Source organism: Liolophura sinensis, chromosome 6 (assembly GCF_032854445.1).
Source record: "Liolophura sinensis isolate JHLJ2023 chromosome 6, CUHK_Ljap_v2, whole genome shotgun sequence".
Taxonomy (NCBI): Eukaryota; Metazoa; Mollusca; class Polyplacophora; order Chitonida; family Chitonidae; genus Liolophura; species Liolophura sinensis.
In genome coordinates, this window is record NC_088300.1 from 81,034,677 (window position 1) to 81,049,380 (window position 14,704).

Sequence of the window (14,704 nt, forward strand, 5' to 3'; positions counted from 1 at the left end):
CGAGAACGAGATTTTGATTTGGCATTACGATGAAAGTATGTTACTCTATCCTTGTCAGCAGTTCTTTAATAGTTTTGCTAGGTCTTCAGTGGAGCACAAAAGGGAAGGCCTACGAGGAAAAAGATTTACTCATGTACAGGTATGCAGTTCATAAAAATATGAACGTGAATATTTATGCGTATTGTATGTCACGTCTTGCTTGTGTCGTCTGCATCTGGGGAACGAAATATGGTCACGCAATAATTCACAAAAATTATGTTATTATAAGTTTCAACCATTTTAAGAAGTTACAATTTTACAATTTTTACTTGTGCTAATTTTCATGACTTCATGGATTTTAATTCGTTTGACTCTCTTCATGATGAGGACAATACATTATATTACTTTGGACAAATTCTTGCAGGCCTTCTTGTCAGTAAATCCGTCAGTGTATGTGAATCTGTAACTACTACAGGGCCTGTTACAGATTCAGGTTCTCGGGAGTTCCACGTAGGGGCGCTCGTGCATATACCGGAAATCGGGGTTAGAATCTTGGCGGTAAACAGCCTTCATGTACATGTTCATTAGCGTTGGGCTAATGCAGCGTGTTATCAGTTGAAAAAAAAAACAAAACATTTTTACCTTTGCATATTTGTTGTCTTATCTTTTGTGGTGATATCTATACGTGTCAGTAGTTTATGTAGATCACACTAAGCGTTAACTAGCACACGTGTCACAGTGTAAGGTTAACGCATGTAGCATCCTAAAATAGACATGTACCTGCTGCCTCCGTTGAGGTTACATTTCTGGCTGGGGTCATATATTTCAGAGTGCGGTGTAAAACACCAATCAGATAAATATATCAAATAGACTTGGATGCCATACTTTTAACAACAGCGATGTCGAAAGCGAGGCTCGTGCATTACGTCACCTGATCTGATTATGTAAACAACTGCACGAATGGCGAACATAACGAACTGTTGAACAGTGCGCGAGTGACAGGCATCTGTGGGTATTATTATCATATCTGTCCATGCTCAAGCTGAAATACATTAACACCTAATGCTTCATTCTGCAGAACAGAATTCAGAGTGGATACAACAATGGGTATCGTGTGTACCTCGCTGTGTTCACAGGTGATACAACAATAGGTATTGTGAGTACCTTGCTGTGCTCACAGGGGGTACAACAATAGGTATCGTGTGTACCTCCCTCTGTTCTCAGGGGATACAACAATAGGTATTGTGTGTACCTCACTGTGTTCACAGGGGATACAACAATAGGTATTGTGTGTACCTTGCTGTGTTTTTAGGGGATACAACAATATGTATCGTGAGTTCTTCACTGTGTTCTCGATGTTGGATGACCCAAGGCATAAGCTGATATACAAGACTTTAACTCTACCGAAATGCCACTGCTTACCTTGGCATACGCAACAACTTCTTCAAACTCTCTGCTCATGCCGCCTTTCATGGCCGCCGTCATGTTGAGTAATTTAATATTCATTAGCTTATACGTGAGTAAGTAGTTCATTTTTATTTTGGATGTTTTTGATTAATTCAGATGGAGGTAGTTGCTTGATTTTATATGCCATTTATACAGATTTAGACTCAAGGAAAATAAGCATCTGAAAATGCTTATTAAATATCTGATACTCCTCAATCAACAATCTTCCCCAAATTTGGGGGGAAATCACTGCGCTGATGGCACCTATCTATACACGAGCCTTGTCGCAGTGCCGTAGGATCATGTAGAAAGGCACATTTATGTCTAAAACAGGCTTACTGGTAACACCGGCATTCTGTAAGATCAGTTGGATGTCGGAGGACATGTGACCACCCTTTCGTGTCTAAAACAAAATGGCCCCCTAATGTTAAAGCATTGGGGAAAAGGTCACTTTTTGCCACTTTGGTAGCGACCAATAAGGGCGAGCTGTACAAAATAACATCACAATAACTCAGCAGAAATACTCAGACTATCTGGAAAAATTATACAAATCCAACGGATAAAAAATCGCTGACAGCGATTCAGAAAAGACATTTTCCAATGCAATAACATTGGGAGGACCGTTTTTCTTCAACCATGCCGTTTGTTACTGAGGAGATCACATGGTCTTTAGCTTCCGATCTGTCTTACAGAATAGGGCCAAACGTGTGCATACGGTAGGTTTTTATTAGCAAGTCATCCATCTCGCACAAAGTCAAAGTCAAGGAATAAATAAAGTATCCATGTAAACACTATTTATAAAATGTAGGCCTATATGAAGTCCGTTTTCTATGAACAAATTTGCTTTTGAGAAGGCAGGCAATACTGAAATGTACAGAGAGATGTAGGGCCTAGGCTAATTTGTGCTCATACTGGTGGTAGTTGATATGCGTGAGCATGTCTTTACCACTAACGTGACAAAATGGCTTTATGAGATTAAAGCTAATCAGATTATGAACTGGTATGACAACCCCCTACCCACCTCCACCCACCAAGACATCTCGAGACTGGAGTCCTAATCTGGATTTAGTTGTCATCAATATGATCCTTTTGATTTAAACAATGTCCATCTTCTGGCATTAAGCACTCATGTGTACTTAGTACAAATCTAGAACACCATACGCAAATGATGGCTTTCTTCATATTTCACTTAAAAACAAAATTCGTCATGGATGTGTTAATTGAGAACACGCTCCATTAACCCCACACTTACATACGTGAAGACCCTTCGCCGCCAGGTTTCAAACTCCAATGTCCGATATATGTGCGAGCACCCCCATGCGGAACTCCCAAGAACCTGATTCCATAACAGGCCCTGTTGAGTACAAAACTACAATGAAGTCAAAGTACAAGCATGATCTACGGTACTGTTTAAGAAAGAATATCAGAATTTTAAGAGAACTGGACACTAGATGGACTGTTGTGAGAGATATAATACAATCTAACAAGATCACAGAAACTTAAAAGGGTCATTGTTGCTGACCAACTTGTTGTACATCATTGGCATTGTTGAGGTCTTCCAGCAATGGGCGAATTCTCATGGGTTACTGAGCCCGGTTTTCTCCTACCTCAAAGATACTGTCTAAGTGAAATATTTTTTGAGTATGACGTAAAACAGCAATGAAATAAATAAATCATTTAATGTCCAGTAGAAGGTTTGGAGAATACATTTCATTCTAACCTAACTGGCAGTCATGTGAATTACAGGTGGAAGAGTTTACTTAGTTGAATAGTGTTTGCTGGCTGCGTCATATACAAAGAATATTTTGATGTAACTTACATGTAGTGGGTAGACTATGTCACTCACTTAACTCTAAAACTAACACATAACCTTTTGTTCGCAACTTCGCTATTCCCAGAATTTGTCGGAAAAGAAGAAACATGGCTGATACAAATTTAAACAGAAACTAGTTATTTAGTTGTTAATTGAAGAAGTACTAGGGGAGGGACTCCAAGGGGATAGGACCAAGCTGTAAGGGTGGGCTTGAAGTGGTGGTACAACACGCAGTGTTTTCCTGCTCATGCTGATATATACTTCCCCCGGAATGACCTATGTATGTTGATATACAGCTTCTTGTCTGTTTGTTCTTGTTTCAGGGAGAGGGTGGTTAAAATGTTTCATCATGCCTATGACGGGTATCTGAAGTATGCCTATCCCTATGATGAACTCCGACCCCTGACATGTGATGGGCATGACACCTGGGGAAGGTACATGTAACTGTATTGTACTTGTCTATCATTTTCAGTTTTGGTTTATGCAAGGCATTATGTTTTGTGTCCTGTGTATCACTTTCAGTTTTGGTTTGTGCAAGGCATTATGTTGTGTGTTCTGTGTATCACTTTCAGTTTTGGTTTGTGCAAGGCATTATGTTTTGTGTCCTGTGTATCACTTTCAGTTTTGTTTTTTTCGCAAGGCATTATGTTTTGTGTCCTGTGTATCACTTTCAGTTTTGGTTTGTGCAAGGCATTATGTTTTGTGTTCTGTCTATCACTTTCAGTTTTGGTTTGTGCAAGGCATTATGTTTTGTGTTCTGTGTATCACTTTCAGTTTTGGTTTGTGCAGGGCAGTATGTTTTGTGTTCAGTTCTAGTATGTTTCAGCTGCTGCTCCCATCCCTTGACCACACTGTGATGGCCAATTAGTTACATCCTGTCTACTGGTGTCTTCAAGGAGACAAGGGGTGTGCTACAGGCGTAAACTGCTGTGATGTGACTTAAATAATGTTGAAAGCACTGTTAAGCCCAAAAGAAAGGTTTGACATTAAAACCTTGTGAGTTTTATCTGTGTAATGCTTGTTGAAACTTAGGCTGTAGTATAAGTAGGATATGTGTTACAGTTGTGTTTTGCCCAATCATCATTTCTTGGAGTTGTGGTTTGCATCATGTATGGATAAAAATGCCTGATCTAAAAGCTGGACGGTGTGCAAAGTTAACAGTCCATAATACTGATAGGATCTTAGATTTGCCTGAAACCAGACTCAGTTTTCTAGACTACTCTCTGGGCCTTATGCCACACAGTTTTGTGTTTTGTGAAAGTCATATTTGACTTCCAAATCAACTAAGTTTAAATTTGTCACCTGCCAGACACCAAAAATACAGTGTTAACTGTGCTTAGGTTAAGGTAACCAAGTTTCTGTGAGTGTAGCCACTGAGATGTTTATTGTGTTGGTGATAACACATGAGGGATGGAATAATACCTAACCTTGGACAGGGAATTCATAAATTCCCTTATCCTCATTCTATGAGGATCAATGGTGACAAAAAGCGCTTTATGACACTCGATTGGCCATTTTTGGAAACTAACTGCTAAATCTGACATATATATGCAATGCTTTGTGTTTCAGTTTTTCTCTTACACTGATTGATGCTCTCGACACCCTGGCTGTCATGGGGAATTACTCTGAGTTTCAGAGGGTGGCAGAGCTGTTAATCGACAAAATCAATTTTGACATCGATATTAATGCATCTGTGTTTGAGACAAACATTAGAGGTGAGAGTTAAATGAACAAATCCAAACTATAGAGACTGGTTTAATGTTATTTGTAATTTTCTATGTTTCAAAAATTGTAATATTATTGAAGTGTACAATTTAATTAAAGCACCTGCATTACATATATGGTGAACTGGGGAATGTGTTGGTTAGGTTGACTTACTTGTTGATGCTTTCTCAGTCATAGGTGGTCTCCTGTCAGCTCACCTGTTCTCAAAGAGAGCTGGTCTGACCCTAGAGCCTGGCTGGCCATGTTCAGGCCCTTTGCTGAGGCAAGCTGAAAATGTGGCTCGTCGCCTTTTGCCAGGTAACACAGTGAGACAACTTTGTTAACTTAGATTTGTTGATTCCTTCGCCTACAGACTTGTTGTAACCTTGAGTACATGATGAAACACCAATGGCAGGAGTAAATAAATATAAATGAGAAATCATTCGATATTATAACAAAACATTTACACATAAACATTGAAACTGATTGTTTTATTTCAGTTTATATTTATTTGTTTTGAAAGTTCAGAATATTGGATTAAATCTTCCAGCATTCAACACTTCAACTGGGATGCCATACGGCACAGTTAACCTGAAGTATGGGGTGCCTAAGGGGGAGACTGCCGTGACCTGTACAGCAGGGGTAGGGACGTATATCGTGGAGTTTGGGGCACTGTCACGACTCACGGGCGATCCAGTCTTTGAGGAAACTGCGATGCGAGCTCTAAGGGCACTCTGGAAGTCAAGATCATCTATAGGATTGGTATGTACAAGGTTGTCCATATGAGTGGTATGTACATGTACAAGATCATCTATAGGATTGGTAAGTACAAGGTCATCCGTAGCTGTAGGAGTTGTCAGTACATGTACAAGATCGTGTATAGGATTGGTAAGTACAAGGTGATCTGTAGCTGTAGGAGTTGTCAATACATGTACAAGATCGTGTATAGGATTGGTAAGTACAAGGTGATCTGTAGCTGTAGGAGTTGTCAGTACATGTACAAGATCGTGTATAGGATCGGTAAGTACAAGGTCATCTGTAGGTGTAGGAGTTGTCAGTACATGTACAAGATCGTGTATAGGATTGGTAAGTACAAGGTGATCTGTAGCTGTAGGAGTTGTCAATACATGTACAAGATCCTGTATAGGATTGGTAAGTACAAGGTCATCTGTAGCTGTAGGAGTTGTCAATACATGTACAAGGTCGTGTATAGGATTGGTAAGTACAAGGTGATCTGTAGCTGTAGGAGTTGTCAATACATGTACAAGATCGTGTATAGGATTGGTAAGTACAAGGTCATCTGTAGCTGTAGGAGTTGTCAGTACATGTACAAGATCGTGTATAGGATTGGTAAGTACAAGGTTATCTGTAGCTGTAGGAGTTGTCAGTACATGTACAAGATTGTGTATAGGATTGGTAAGTACAAGGTGATCTGTAGCTGTAGGAGTTGTCAGTACATGTACAAGATCGTGTATAGGATTGGTAAGTACAAGTTCATCTGTAGCTGTAGGAGTTGTCTGTACATGTACAAGATCGTGTATAGGATTGGTAAGTACAAGGTGATCTGTAGCTGTAGGAGTTGTCAATACATGTACAAGATCGTGTATAGGATTGGTAAGCACAAGGTGATCTGTAGCTGTAGGAGTTGTCAATACATGTACAAGATCGTGTATAGGATTGGTAAGTACAAGGTCATCTGTAGCTGTAGGAGTTGTCAATACATGTACAAGATCGTGTATAGGATTGGTAAGTACAAGGTGATCTGTAGCTGTAGGAATTGTCAGTACATGTACAAGATCGTGTATAGGATTGGTAAGCACAAGGTCATCTGTAGCTGTAGGAGTTGTCAGTACATGTACAAGATCGTGTATAGGATTGGTAAGCACAAGGTCATCTGTAGCTGTAGGAGTTGTCAATACATGTACAAGATCGTGTATAGGATTGGTAAGTACAAGGTCATCTGTAGCTGTAGGAGTTGTCAATACATATACAAGATCGTGTATAGGATTGGTAAGTACAAGGTCATCCGTAAGAGTGTAAGTACATGGTCACTTGTAGGAGTGGTAAGTACAAGGTCATACTGTCTATGTCAGGTATAGGGTAGTGGTCAAATCAGCTTTTCTTGTTTATGATCATTTATCAATAAACAAGATATTGAACAATTCACACCATGGATTAAGGTTTTAACAAGGGATTAATTGGTTGACTAAAGTTTTGCTTATTCATTGATTTGATTGATGTGTTATGCTGTACACAAGAATATTTCCCTTATACGATGGTGGCTAGCATTATGTTGGGAGGAAATTGGGCAGAGCCCAGGGGAAACCCACAACCATCCACAGGTTGCCGGCACACCTCCCCATGTACAGCCAGACTAGGATGACAATTTTTTACCTTAGAATTTGTCGAATATAGGTCACATTTTCACATCAAAATGGAGAGTGTCAACAATGTCAAAGTGGATGTGCATATCCCCTACATGTCATTGAATAGCACAATCCAGAGCCAAGTAGACGTCAGCTCATGATTTGATTTTTGGTTAATGCCAAATCATCTCATGATGTGGTTGTTGTTAATGCTAAAATCAGCTCATGATTTGATAGTTGTTCAATGTCAAAATAAGCTCTTGATTTCATTGTTGTTTAATGCCAAAATTAGCTCATGATTTGACTGTTGTTTAATGCCAAAATCAGCTAATAACTTCATTGTTGTTGAATGCCAAATCAGCTCATGATTTGATTGTTGTTTAATGCCAAAATCAGCTAATGACTTCATTGTTGTTTAATGCCAAATCAGCTCATGATTTGATTGTTGTTTAATGCCAAGGTCAGCTCATGATTTGATTATTGTTTAATGTCAAAATCTGTTTAATGTCAAAATCAGCTCATGACTTGATTGTTGTTTAATGCCAAAATCAGCTCATGACTTGATTGTTGTTTAATGCCAAAATCAGCTCATGACTTGATTGGTATTTAATGCCAAAATCATTGGTAATCCTACATAATACATTGTCTTCTATTGTGGGATGGTTGTTAATCTACTCTTTGGGGTCATGTGTTTGTTCTTCAGGGACCGGCTGTTCAAAAAAAAAAAAACAGTTAAGCCAGGGTTAAATCTAAATACCAGTCTAGGCCTCATACAACACTAATGACATTTAGTCCAGGCTAATACCAGGCATATACCAATACCGGTCTAGGCCTAATACAACACTAATGACACTTAGTCCGGACTACAGTTAACACAGGGCATATACCAATACCAGTCTAGGCCTGATACAACACTAATGACACTTAATTAGAACTAATGCCAGGCATATACCAATACCAATCTAGGCCTAATACAACACTTAATCCTGACTACAGTTAATAGACAGTTAAGGGCCTCATCCATCTTTAGTTGAGATAAGACTTGATTAAATTGAAAATATTACTGTAAAACTGTGTTTTCTGAATGTGTGTGTTCTTGTGTGCAGGTTGGTAATCACATTGATGTACAGAGTAACAAGTGGACGGCCACGGAGGGGGGAATTGGGGGTGGCGTGGATTCCTACTTTGAGTATCTCGTTAAAGGAGCAGTCATGTTCCAGAACACAGAGCTTTTAAAAATGTATAGAGGTTAGTTTAACTGATACTGGTTGTAACTACAATGCTCTGTTTTGTGCTACAGATATGTTACTGGTTTTATTTTTTTTTTTTTTTTTTTTTGATTGGTGTTTTACGCCGTACTCAAGAATATTTCACTTATACAACGGCGGCCAGCATTATGGTGGGTGGAAACCGGGCACAGCCCGGGGGAAACCCACGACCATCCGCAGGTTGCTGGCAGACCTTCCCACTTACGGCCGGAGAGGAAGCCAGCATGAACTGGACTTGAACTCACAGCGACCGCATTGGTGAGAGGCTCCTGGGTCATTACGCTGCGCTAGCGCGCTAACCGACTGAGCCACGGAGGCCCCTACTGGTTTTATAGTCAGATTTATTTTGTGAGCAATATATACATATGTGTTTGCCTTGATATAGTATTCTGTCAACAATTACTTTAGTAAACAGTGTGCAGCAACATTTGAACATTTCTTATCGTTTGTTTACACAGAATATGAGTCTGTTTTGGAAACCTATGTGAAAAGGGATGATTGGTACATGTGGGCCAACATGAAGAAAGGGGGAATAACTCTGCCAGTGTTTCAGTCTCTAGATGCCTTCTGGCCTGGAATGCAGGTATGCAGGAGGGTGCTGTGGTTCTTAGTGTACATTTGTGTGTGTGATTCATCATGCGTCTGGATAAATCACTCCACTCACTGGCAGTGCAAGTCCAGATGGATCTATGTTTTTGGTAGGCGTGAAAGCCTTATAAACCAGTAAATTCTCACCATTCAAATGACTTTCACCTAGGGAGTTTCAAGAAGCTATTACTAGGGGTAGAAGTAGTCTAGTCCGAATACACTTCTGGTGTTACTATGAATAATTGAGAAAACATTATAGAGCTGAACTTCTGATAACGGTGTAACTGTTGACAGAGTCTTGTTGGAGACATTGAGAAGGCTGTGAAGACCATCCACAACTTCCACCAGGTCTGGCGGCAGTTTGGCTTCACACCTGAGATTTACAACATCCCTAAAGGCGAGGCACACCAGGGCAGGGAGGGCTACCCACTTAGGCCAGGTAAGTCTTGTGTGCATGGCACATTTATCTGCAATCAGTATGTCAGTTTCAACAGTAGTGACAGTTTGATGAATTGTATGTAATTAGATAAATGGTACTTTATCATTATAAAATGTCACCTTTTTTTTCTTGCGAAACAAATTAGTTGCATGAAGGCAGACAGCTTCAGTACTCTAAATATTCATCCCCTCAGTCACGGAGCTCCCCACCCATGCCCTACTTGATGACAGTATTGACAGTATGACAGTATTTGGATGTTTGTTTTTGGGCCATGTTGTAGAGCTAGTTGAGAGTGCTATGTACCTGTACAGGGCCACGAGAGACCCGTACATGCTGGAGATAGGCATAGATGTGCTGGAGGCCATTGAACACAGCACCAAGACAGCGTGTGGCTTTGCTACTGTAAGTCAACTTTCCTTCACCGTTTACTCAATCTATGACCATTCAGAGCAGAGTTGGATGACTCAGATTTTTGTGAGATCACCAATGGTTAAGTCATTTTATTCCGTGTGATGACAACAACTTTCATCCCTTTTCACATAGATTTCACCTCAAAGGCCTATTTACATTGAAAGGCCTTGACATCCAATTCATGTGTAACCACGCAGACATGAGAGAACTACATGCTCAGTCTGTGTACTTGGGTGTGGATCAGCTTCATGATTCCCACATCCTCAGTCTGTGTACCTGGGTGTGGATCAGCTTCATGATGATTCCCATGTGCTCAGTCCGTGTACCTGGGTGTGGATCAGCTTCATGATTCCCACATGCTCAGTCTGTGTACCTGGGTGTGGATCAGCTTCATGATGATTCCCACAAGCTCAGTCTGTGTACCTGTGTACGGATCAGCTTCATGATGATTCCCACATTCTCAGTCTGTGTTCCTGGGTGCAGATCAGCTTCATGATGATTCCCACATGCTTAGTCTGTGTACCTGTGTACGGATCAGCTTCATAATGATTCCCACATGCTCAGTCTGTGTACCTGGGTGTGGATCAGCTTCATGATGATTCCCACATGTTCTGTCCATGTACCTGTGTGTGGATCAGCTTCATGATGATTGCCACATGCTCAGTCCGTGTACCTGGGTGTGGATCAGCTTCATGATGATTGCCACATGCTCAGTCCGTGTACCTGGGTGTGGATCAGCTTCATGATGATTCCCACATGCTCAGTCTGTGTGCCTGTGTACGGATCAGCTTCATGATGATTGCCACATGCTCAGTCTGTGTACCTGGGTGTAGATCAGCTTCATGATGATTGCCACATGCTCAGTCTGTGTACCCGTGTACGGATCAGCTTCATAATGATTCCCATCTGCTCAGTCTGTGTACGGATCAGCTTCATGATGATTCTCACATACTCAGTCTGTGTACCTGGGTGTGGATCAGCTTCATGATCATTTCCACATGCTCAGTCCGTGTACCTGGGTGCGGATCAGCTTCATGATGATTCCCACATGCTCAGTCTGTGTGTGTACCTGGGTGTGGATCAGCTTCATGATTGCCACATGCTCAGTCTGTGTACCTGGGTGTGGATCAGCTTCATGATGATTCCCACATGCTCAGTCTGTGTACCTGGGTACGGATCAGCTTCATGATGATTCCCACATGCTCAGTCCGTGTACCTGGGTGTAGATCAGCTTCATGATGATTCCCACATGCTCAGTCTATGTACCTGGGTACGGATCAGCTTCATGATGATTCCCACATGCTCAGTCCGTGTACCTGGGTGTAGATCAGCTTCATGATGATTCCCACATGCTCAGTCTGTGTACCTGGGTACGGATCAGCTTCATGATGATTCCCACATGCTCAGTCTGTGTGTGTACCTGGGTGTGGATCAGCTTCATGATTGCCACATGCTCAGTCTGTGTGTGTACCTGGGTGTGGATCAGCTTCATGATTATCACATGCTCAGTCCGTGTACCTGGGTGTGGATCAGCTTCATGATGATACCCACATGCTCAGTCTGTGTACCTGGGTGTGGATCAGCTTCATGATGATTCCCACATGCTCAGTCTGTGTACTTGGGTGTGGATTAGCTTCATGATTCCCACATCCTCAGTCCGTGTACCTGGGTGTAGATCAGCTTCTTGATGATTCCTATGTGCTCAGTCTGTGTGTGTACCTGGGTGTAGATCAGCTTCATGATGATTCCCACATGCTCAGTCCGTGTACCTGGGTGTGGATCAGCTTCATGATTCCCACATGCTCAGTCTGTGTACTTGGGTGTGGATTAGCTTCATGATTCCCACATCCTCAGTTCGTGTACCTGGGTGTGGATCAGCTTCATGATGATTGCCACATGCTCAGTCCGTGTACCTGGGTGTGGATCAGCTTCATGATTCCCACATCCTCAGTCTGTGTACCTGGGTGTGGATCAGCTTCATGATTATCACATGCTCAGTCCGTGTACCTGGGTGTGGATCAGCTTCATGATGATACCCACATGCTCAGTCTGTGTACCTGTGTGTGGATCAGCTTTATTATGATTCCCACGTGCTGGTAAGTATCATGGTATTTTCATCATCACATATCTGTTGTGAGTTACTCACTGCAAAAAAGTAACACCCAGTGAAAACATACTCCTTGTGTATTGGCATATGGGTGATAAGCTGTCAAGGCTTTCCCCATGTTCATGTGATAAACCTGACATTTTCGTCGTCTTCTGATCTTACTTGCAGGTGAAAGATGTTACAAGTCACTCCCTAGAAAACAGAATGGAATCATTTTTTCTGGCAGAGACAACAAAATACTTGTATCTTCTGTTCACACCAGATCATTTCATTCACAACACTGGTAACCATGGGGATGTGGTCCAGACCCCAAATGGAGAATGTGTCTTAGATGCTGGCGGTTACGTCTTTAACACAGAGGCACATCCAATAGATATGGCTGCTATGTACTGTTGTAGTGCTCAGAAAAAGCAAGATGACCAAATTCTTCAAGACTTGCATGATAATCTAGATTTGTTAACTCTTTTGGACATAGTAGATCCATCAGCTGATCTCTTTGCTGGTGGCAAACTTGAGAAAAGAAGGAAAAACATCCAGCTGCAGCCAAATAAGCCCAAAACTGTGCTGCAGCCCTTTAGTGACACACACCCAGATGAGGGGGAGACAACTGCTGAGACAGAAGACGAATCAGCCCTTGATGAGGAAGGTGCCGATGTAGATGAGGAAGACTACAGTGTTGATGATTCAGCAGAACATTACATATCTCGTCAGGACGGTGTCAGTGCCACAGAAGAGGACTCCTTTGACACTGAGGGGTCAGATCAGAGTGTTGTCGTGATGACTTCTGAAAACAAATCACCAGCTCAAAGCTCGTCAGTTTCCACGGATGGTAAGCAAGGACAAGAGGATTCCATGACGAAACAGTTCATGTTTGATCAGAAGACACAAAAACTAATGAAACAAGTGAGTTCTAAGTTGAATGTAGATTTCAGTCGGCTGACAGAGTTTGTGCAATCTTTGGGAAGAAAGGAGACCTCAGACAAAAAGGTGGAAGGAAGGCATGGAACAGCGCAACAGCCATCTGCAGCAGAAATACCAAATAAGGGCATTGGTGAAGCCGATGGGACAGGGGAAAGCGAGGACGAGATCACAGTCACCCAGGATGGGGAGTGGGTGCGTATACAATCAGGAGGGGCAGGTAAGGCAGGCAAGGCAGGCAGCACTGCAGCAAGTCACCAAGACTCTTCTCATGATAAAACTGAGAAACTCACAACAGTCAATGCCCAAGTGCAGGCCTTGGCTACCATGATTAGAAATGTTTTAAATTCAAACTCAGAACATACGTTCTCAGGAAATTCTGGATTCAGTTTTGGAAGTAAAACTGAAGGAAAATCGAGAACTGAAGGGAAATCGAGGACAGATGAAAAGTCAGAGGCAGAAAGTATAGTTGATGATCCTATATTTGGAGACGATAAGCCAGAGCAATTGGTTTGCCTCGCTCTGCCATTCCACATGAGACTGTCCGTCATGGGAGAGATGTTTGGGGAGTAGAGCAGAGTGGACAGATTTGGAGACGATAAGCCAGAGCAGTTGGTTTGCCTCGCTCTGCCATTCCGCATGAGCCTGTCCATCATGGGAGAGATGTTTGGGGAGTAGAGCAGAGTGGACAGTGAAAGGGTAGAAGGGGACCATTCTACATGGAACTGTTAGTTATGGGAGATATATATATATATATATATATATATATATATATATATATATATATATATATATATATATATATATATTGGTTCACTCTGGCAGGGATAGCACAAGTATCTGGATGGTTGGTTCACTCTGGCAGGCATAGCACAAGACTTTCAGTCCCTAGTTGGATCACTGATTATGAAATTACCCACTTAACATATCATGGAGTACTTATAATACATCATGCATACAAGTATGATAATCATACTCTTACATAAGAAAGGATTTTCTACTGTAATAACTATTTGTGCACATCTAATGACTCCTCTACGTCATATAATTGGAAAACAGACCTTTCCGAACTGTCAATCAAGAACAGGCAATTTACCAATCATAAGCAGTATTGTTACAGATATGTCAAGCAGATGTCCCACGCATTGATTACAAATGTTAAATCTTGCTCTCACAGGGAATGGAATGAAAAATAACGTGGTGGAACATTGGACATGTTGGATCCATCCATTGTTGAGTATGACATAAAACCCCAAGCATACATACATGTACATGCTTACATTTTACTCTCTGTGGTGATATACCTGTACATGCTAATATTCTATTCTGTGCGGTAATATACATATATTCTACTCTGTGTAGTGATATTCGTGTACATGCTTATATTCTGCTCAGTGTAGTGATATACGTGTACATGCTTATATTCTGCTCAGTGTAGTGATATACGTGTACATGCCTATGTTCTACTCTGTGCAGTGATATACCTGTACATGCCTATGTTCTACTCTGTGTGGTGATATACGTGTTTATGCTTATATTCTAGTCAGTGTAGTGATATTCGTGTACATGCTTATATTCTGCTCAGTGTAGTGATATACGTGTACATGCCTATGTTCTACTCTGTGCAGTGATATACATTTACATGCTTTTATCTACTCTGTGTGG

At 41.4% G+C, this 14,704-nt stretch overlaps 1 protein-coding gene across 1 annotated transcript; it reads left to right on the forward strand.

Annotated features, from left to right (window-relative positions):
• The first annotated feature begins 31 nt into the window (after positions 1–31).
• LOC135466492 (ER degradation-enhancing alpha-mannosidase-like protein 2) lies at positions 32–13,774 on the forward strand. The gene is made up of 10 exons (XM_064744004.1): positions 32–139; positions 3,562–3,672; positions 4,808–4,953; positions 5,135–5,260; positions 5,493–5,704; positions 8,415–8,556; positions 9,035–9,159; positions 9,459–9,603; positions 9,884–10,005; positions 12,290–13,774. The coding sequence occupies exons 1-10, from the start codon at positions 132–134 to the stop codon at positions 13,610–13,612; spliced, it is 2,460 nt and encodes an 819-aa protein (XP_064600074.1). The 5' UTR covers positions 32–131; the 3' UTR covers positions 13,613–13,774.
• Positions 13,775–14,704: the final 930 nt, after the last annotated feature.

Excerpts from the sequence above, each read along its gene's own strand:
- LOC135466492 (XM_064744004.1), top strand. Across the intron at positions 3,673-4,807 it reads GGGCATGACACCTGGGGAAG|TTTTTCTCTTACACTGATTG; the intron begins GTACATGTAACT and ends TTTGTGTTTCAG. Across the intron at positions 4,954-5,134 it reads GTTTGAGACAAACATTAGAG|TCATAGGTGGTCTCCTGTCA; the intron begins GTGAGAGTTAAA and ends ATGCTTTCTCAG.